The 8,329-nt window shown below is 35.2% G+C and overlaps 1 protein-coding gene across 1 annotated transcript; it reads right to left on the bottom strand.

The window, feature by feature from the left end:
• Positions 1-3,671: 3,671 nt before the first annotated feature.
• LOC105035443 (protein RALF-like 33) lies at positions 3,672-4,013 on the bottom strand. Its single transcript, XM_010911000.1, has one exon. It carries the CDS (start codon positions 4,011-4,013, stop codon positions 3,672-3,674), a length of 342 nt encoding a protein of 113 aa, XP_010909302.1.
• Between the last annotated feature and the right edge of the window lie 4,316 nt (positions 4,014-8,329).

The following is an 8,329-nucleotide window of genomic DNA, read 5'->3' as shown; positions in this document are numbered from 1 at the left end:
CGTACGATCTGAGATTGCAAACCATTGACATGCCATTGTGGACAAGATAATCCAGTCTTTAATCGCTCCTGTGAGATCAGAGGAGTCAGTTACACCAGAACCTATTCATTTAGGAGAATAGCTGTTACATGTCAAGAAAGTAAGTCGATAGGCAATAGGAGCGACTCATATGCTAAATGGATCGTGCGGGCACCTCAGCTCTGCATAACGGTTGGCCCATGATGGCAGCTCGAAATCTTGAAATAGCCTGTGATACCATGCCGATCCGAAGCACTCACAATAACCGCCGATCCAAGGCACTCATGATAACCACGTAATAATTAATATGCCGTCGTCACGACCCTAGATTTATGATCTCGAATTAGAGATGTGACATGGTGCGTCTCTGAGTCCAGTAGGAACTTGCTGCTTAGCACTCAGCCATGGATCCATTGCAGGCCCTGATGGTCCGACTCCATGGAGGATGGAAAACAGAATACCGTCGAAGAGAAGCACTATGAAAAGGAGCCAAACGGGGCTTGCTTTCTCTCCATATCTTTCCCCTTCCTCTTTGGTAGCTGAGGATTCCGACTCATCTCATGCTTTTATAAACCGCACCAAGACCTAATTTTTGCTTGCACATGGACAAAGCGACCGAGAACTGGCATGTGTCATCACTCTGTTTTTTTTCTATTGAAGTCATCACTCCCTTGTAGATTATTGTTATTTGGACTAATATCCGGCTAACCAGCAATCGATTAAGCTTTTTTAAATGAAATAATACTAGTTGGAAGAGAGCTTGCTGTTGACAAATTGTCGTGAAACTGCATCTTATCTGTTCTTTTTTTTTATTTGGGCCTCTCTGTTTCTATTAAATAATAAGTGGGTGTCTATTTCCGAGCCTCTCTCGTTCTCCAAAAAAAAAAAAAACATACTGATTTTGTTAACCAATATTGGCCATCATAAGCATAATAAAATCAGCGAAATAATAATGTTATTTTTTTTGATAAAAAATAATAATGTTATTTGACAAAGTCATTGCGCATACTTTATGCCATCGGTTTGATATTAAAATTAGTGTTTTTGATGCAATAATTGGTAAAATAGAATGAGAGACAATTTGACTTGTAAACATATTTCTCTTATGCCATATTGTCATGGTTGCGTCAAGGCTCTGAGATGCTGATGTGGCTGATGATAGAACAAGGATCATGGTGCCAGACACTGGATTAGACTTGCAAAAAAGAAAGTCTGTTCAACTGAAGGAGATGGTAGGGGCCTCCGGTGAAGATCTCTGATGCTTAAGTCAATCGGAGCTTTATAAACAGAAAGAAAAAAGAAGTACGGTGTGCTTGAATTAATGTACCAAAGTCCTTCGAGGTTTCCTTTTATCTTTTTATATAGGAAGTGTCGGAGTTTGTTATCCCCTAATCCATAGATTGTTAGGCCTGAGCCTATAAGTTGTTAGTCGAGGATGTCTGTTATGCCCATATGGCCATATTCCAAAAGCTCATTAGGAGATTTCAATTATTTTTCCACAGCAAATAAGCTGATAGGATGGGTTGGCATCTAGCCAAAATATCATTCTGTTCTATTCCGCATCAACACAGTCTGCAAAATTTATCCTTGATGATCGGTGATATCCTACCCAAAGGTCAATGAAACTTGTGGATTCATTTCCGTGGGTGATAAGGTATTGACTCAGAGGTCGATCATTATTTCATGTTTTCGAGCTGATGTATCATTTGCATAGCATCTTTGGTGAACTCGATGGTGTCGATCATCATTTCATAGTTTCCACCGTTCTGGGGTTTCCATGGATGATCCAAGAATCATGATTGAGATGGCACGACCCGTAATAGTCGTATAAATGATGATATCTTTTATAATTTTTTTAATAATATAACACAGATATATACGTACACAAATTAAGCTTTATCATATTGTATTGTAAGGCTTAATTATGTCTTTAGAGGATAGAAAAAGATTATCCTAGAAGTCCATCCTTATTTTTTTGATTAAGAGGAATTAACTAATTAAGACAAGTCTGCATGCATCCATGAAAATCAGAAATAAAATTATCCAAAAATTGGCATGGAAGACGAGTTGAAGAATTCCCATACTTTTTCCGTACGAAGCGTTATGTCATGGTGTTGTAAGCGTCGGAATGCAATAATGGTGGTCCAGCATCAATAGACTCATCCAGCGCATTAGAAACCACGAGGTTACATTTGGTTACAATTTTTAATTTTAAAAAAATATTTTTTATTTTTTTATTTTTTATTATTAAATAAAAATAAAAAAATAAAAAATATGTTTATAACTACGTTCTATAAAAAAAAGTAATTTGAAGATGAAATGAAGAGCTCGATGAGAGAAAATTTAAAAAAGGAAGAAAGGAGGTGGGAGGTGAAGAGTCGATGAGGAGAAGGATTCGGACTCATTACTTTTTGGTTGGTGTTTTAGACGTAAAAAGCAAAAAAAATAAAAAAACAATTTTGAAAAATAAAAAATTTTTATTATAAAATAATTATTTTAATTATTTTAATTTTATTTTTTATTTTTTAATATTATTAAATATTATTTTTTGATTTTTATTTTTTAAAAATTAAAAAATAAAAAAATATTATTTTAATAGCTAACCAAATGCATCCTTAATGTCGGGCAAGATGGAGTTTGGTAACCTATGGTCAGAATAACAATAATTAAGCTTCCTGTAATGCTCACACCCATCTGAATAGTAACTAGAAGTTGACCTACAAAAATCTTAATCTTGATAATTATAAAGCTTGACATAAGCAAATTCGCGTATACTGTTGTAGCTTTTAGGCAAATTAGTATCCTCTAAAATGAGGGTCCGACGAAACAAACAAATTGAAAAAGAAAAAAAAAAACCGAAAAACTAAAATCAGACAATTTAACCAAGAATTAATCAGCTATAAATCCACATATAAATAAGTTCAAATTGATCGACTGAAAGACAGAGGTTTGGCAGGTAGGCGAGGACAACCGACCCTATAATTGCTATCAGGAAAGCACTAAATGGACAATTTAGGTCTAACCAACCTCAATCATTTACATATATCTTCTCTTTTATTTTAAAAGAAATAATTAGTTTACTGCTACAAGGAATACAACTTATGAAAACAAAGATTTTCTTCTCACAGGAAGTGGTATGCATAGACAAAACTAAGAAGCCATAAGAAAGGACTCGGCCCAGGCGATCACCTCTGGCCAACCAAACAATGGTCCCAGCATGGCGGGCCATTTCTCTTCTAATCTCAAGCATGCATTGGGATTGCAAGATCCATCTACTTCCACGTTTCTATCCAATTTCATTCTCTTTTTACCTCATTTTTCTCACCTGGAAGATAACAATCCCAAAGGAATATATTTGTTCTCTAAGTTCAGACAATAAGTTCGGACATCGTCGATTACATCATTGTTGATTCCGCTAAATGAGTGCAATTGAGAACAGAACTCAAAAATGTTGCAAGAAAAAGAGTAGCATAGATCTAGAGGAATATATCATATGACAACTAATAACACAAATAGAGCGTAGGTCCTTTGCATTGCACATGCAACACCGCAGAGTGTGGTCTATTCGTGCATGGTCCACGAGCACTCCGCAGTCCCGCACGCACATCGCGGAGGATCCCTGGGGCTAGAAATATCGAAGGCATGCACGTGAATCAATTACCACCACGACAATGGTAAATACCCTCACAGCCTCGGTGGGGCGGATTAGACTTGGGTGGCAAGCACCTGCCGTAGGGCTGGCCCCGGCCTGGCTCGCAGACCGGTCGATCTGGATTAAGCGATCCATATCCAATCCCACTGCTTTGCGCTAAAAACCGCCGGTTCATCTCTGAGTCAAGCAAGAACTCCTCCAACACCTGGCATTCCACTATCGACACATTGCACATGGCCGAGTCAGCTTTAAACTCGGCGCCATGGGAAACGGAAAGCTCAAAACCAGTGAAGAGAAGAGCCACCACGGAGAGGAGCCAAAGAAGGCTAAGCTTTGGCTTCATCTTCGTCTCCTTTACCTTCTCTTTGTCCTTTGGTTGTGGAGAGTAGTATTAATAGGATGGTTTTATATAGACTATGGGAGGCCTCAATAATGTAGCATATATGGTGGAGAGAGGCAGTGGATCGAGTTTGAGTTTGGGGGAGAGTGGACCTACATGAGGTAGTGCGGGAAGGAATGTGAGAGCTACTGTCTCCACTCACTCTTGCCCTCTTCCTTGTCCTTTCTCGCTTGGGCTCCCACCAACCCACCTACAAATTAAGAGGCCTCTGCTCTTCTGCCATTGGAGATGGAATAAGTCCACAATGCTAGTTTTGCCATTCTCATCAACAATATATTGCTGCCATGGTTCTATTTGAGCACATACACATCGTTGCTCCTAGTTCAAGTGATTCAAAAGGATTATCTAACTTATGATGGACCAATCTTGTCACTTTAGATAGGCCTGGACAAGCAAAATCTGCCTCATCCATGACTCAATCGAGTATCAAAATTTTAGCAAACCATAACTTCTAATCCAGCAAGAATTTGGCAAGATGATTAAAGGTAAAGCTGATGTAGGAACCAAAGATCTAGCTTCCTCCCAAGTTGAAAAGTTGTATACTGCTTCATTATTTTTATAATTTGTATCTATTTTTAATTTGCAGATGAATCCAATATGATCTGGACTGGACTTCAATGGCATAAAAAGAGAGATTCATTTCCTTATAACTGGAGGAATCTCACTCAATTGAACATCTATAGAATAATAAAATCATAACTTTTTCTCCTTTAGCTACGCAAAGAATCTAACTTAAATAAGGATGATAACTAGAGGGCATATCATAAAATCTTAAAGATGGGAATAGAGAGAGTGAAAAAAATGAAAGGTATCGACTCTACTTTCCGTCTACTATAAAACAGAAAACGAAAAGAAATTGAGGGACCAAAAGCAAAGAGCATAACCTCCGATACTCACTGGAACCTATTAAAAGAGGGACTGAAGCTAGAGACTTGAGTGGAACTTCAGACCAGGCCAAACACAAACCTAATTTGGCTCATACAATCAACTGTATTATGCTTGAATTGGGTATTCATACTCAAAATAGAAATTAAGATCTTCACCAAAATTTCATCAATTTTGAATTGGAACAAGATTCAGCTCGATCAAGATATTTAATGAGGCTCCAAACAGGATTATATTTTATTTAACATTATAAACAATTTTTTGATGATTTATTTATGGCTCTTCTCATAGTATCAGACTGGATTTTGGATTAGGAAATTAAACTGGTGACCAGGTTGAACAGGCTGACCCTTTTTTCAATTTATTTTTCATTCCAAACAAACATACATTTTAGAGTTTATTCATTTTCTAAATAAATATGGCAGGTGGGTCAAACACAATATAAGTTTGGTTCATTGTCTGGTTTCAAATCCTCACAAAGGCTGGCCAGGCGCAATTAATATTCTGTTAGGAAGAAATAAATTAAATATATGTCTGAAACTTGTCAGTGTTGAAAATAATGCTAGAGCCAAGCCAGCAGCTGCGTCGATGACTTGAGTGAAAATTGGCAATATTGTGAACTTGGATCCATGCTCGATTTGCTCTTGGGTTAATGAGCAATATGTAGTCCTGAGTTCATGGCTATCAAGAATAGAGACAAAGCGGCCCCCAGAGGCAGAGTCTGGATTAGTTAGTTATAGCATGAGGATAGAGGAAGCATTCTGATCCTCCTGAAGCTTTCCATTTGTTTGCAAAACTTCTAGAAGTTTATGGTTTATGAGAGCTTTTTCATTTTTGGTAAGGATATTAGTGAGAGCTTGTGTGTATTAGCTTGTTTCAGATGGTTAGATGTTTTGTTCAGAGCTTTTCTGAAATTTAAATAAAAAAAAAAAAAAGGAGGAGATCCATTGAAAATAATTCTCATGTTGAAATACTCCAGGGCGTCATGCAGGATTTAAACTCAATATCTTTTCATCCTAGAGCATGTCATGGTTGGAGGCAAGTGGTGATATTCCAAAACAGACATTCCAAAAGAAAAGGAAGATGCGATGAGAAAAAACAGAGATTTCAACATAGGAATCTAATCAAACCCAGAACACATTGCATGACTTCAGAATTAACTCTCAAACTAATGCTTCATTACTTGAAAAAAAACCAACAATACAATGGAATTATCACTAATGGAAGAAAGCTAAATTGCTCAGTCATAGGTAGGACCTCAATGTGTCATTGTAGACTTTGGAACACCCTCTGCCACTACCACCATTTAAAACACTGGGAAGGCAACCCTTGCCTCTATCTATTCATCTTTTCTCGGTGAATCCAAACCATGGCCAAGTATAAGAATCTTGTAGCTCTGAGAAAAAAAAAGAGAGAATTGAGATTGTGAGTTTACAACCAATAAGAATCCCTATATACTCATATCAATATAATAATATAATTTGAAAGTAATAGATGAACAATATCAAAAGAAAATACAAACCATGAAATTTCATGTCAAGTATCTAGTATAACTCTATACCGATATATATAAAAACATACATCATACATCATCAAATATCTTTTTCAAAAGTGATATATCATACATATATTATTAAGTAAAATACTTTTTACTTAATTGTGGTTTATATCTTATCATTTATGTCTCATGAATATGATCCAAATCGATCAACAAATATCTTTATGATTTTGACTTAATCACATTTACGCTCCAGTCTATGACTGATAAACTCAAGTATCACATTCCTGTCTGTGTCGTGCTATCCATAATACTATATTTCTGTCTATGGCAAGCTATTCATAGTACCATATTCCTATCCATAGTGGGCTATTCCACCTGCATATAACAAGATTATTCACAATTTAATATGGCTAGTCCAAACATCCCTTTTTTAATCATCAATTCAATAAATCTCTAGTATAACAAAAAAATATTGTGTCATATTATATTCTTTTCAAGACTGTCAATAGCTGGTATCATAATCCCGACCATCTAAAAAAATATCAATATTTGATGCAAATATATGATACATAAAATATAAATAATCATATCGGCAATCATGAAACAAATATCAACCATGAAAAATCAAAATCATGTAGTGCATAATAAACATATATATGGTTTTCATACCCAAGAACCCTTATCTTTACTAGCGGCAAACTCAGTCATCATTGTTTACTGTCACATGTAGCTTGTCCAATCAATCCAACTTAGGGGTGAAAGCGGTTTAGATAATATCTATCTGAAATTATTTTCGTATTCGAATCAATCTAGATATGAACAAAAATTTGAGGATCCAATTAACATCTGTATCTATATCCACATCCATAAAAAAAATAGATATGGATATGGATAGACAACTATCTGATTTGTACTAAATATCCGAATCTATCTGTAATCCTATATAATTTTACATAGTACTTATTAATTTTTAATAACAATATACAATCATATAAACAATACTATTAACTTGATTTATCATCTATTTAGTAATATCTTTCATTATATGATCATAAAGTTTAATTATCTAACTTATATCCATAATTGTATCCATACTTTCAGTATCCAAATTGTATTCATATCTATTTAAAACAAATATAGATATAAATTTTTGCATCCGAATAATATTATATCTGTATTTATATTCATCAGACAAAACAAATATGGATATGGATATGGATATGCTGGTATCAATCCATATCTAATCTAGTTTCAGCCCTAATCCAAATAAATCTAATTTGTTCTCGATCAACCATCATCATAAGAAATAATAAATTATTATTAGATTCTATTTCTATAGCTCTAATATCCGAATTACTTTTAATCTCAAATTTTTTGATCCCACCAAATACATGACTAATTAAGAAATAAAGATTTAAGAATTTACGTTGATTGAGGGATCAAAGAGTAAATTCCTTGCTCAACATCTTTTCATCCAGTTGATCACTCCTATACATTACCATCACTAATAACCAAAGAAAATTATAAAGTGGCTAGATCATGGTGAAAAGATTGGGAGAGAGAAAAGACAATAGTCCAAATAATGATGTTGGCAATCTGAATAGATCAAATTTGGGTGACTCAACCAATAAATCATAAAAGCAATAACTCAACATGTTCAAATCTGATATGATAAACATGGTCAATGATGGATGCTCTACAAAACTAGGGTGGAGATCAATATAGGAGAAGATCGCTGTGATTTCAGCCTAGGACCTTCTGTTGAGGTCCACTTGGAATCCATAAATAAATGTCTCAGACTCTCCATTAGGTTTTATAAATCATGTAGATAGAAAGAGTAGAGAGAAAAAGAAAGAAAGAGTAGAGAGAAAAG

Source organism: Elaeis guineensis, chromosome 9 (assembly GCF_000442705.2).
Source record: "Elaeis guineensis isolate ETL-2024a chromosome 9, EG11, whole genome shotgun sequence".
Lineage (NCBI taxonomy): Eukaryota > Viridiplantae > Streptophyta > Magnoliopsida > Arecales > Arecaceae > Elaeis > Elaeis guineensis.
This window is presented reverse-complemented; position numbering and strand designations above follow the sequence as displayed.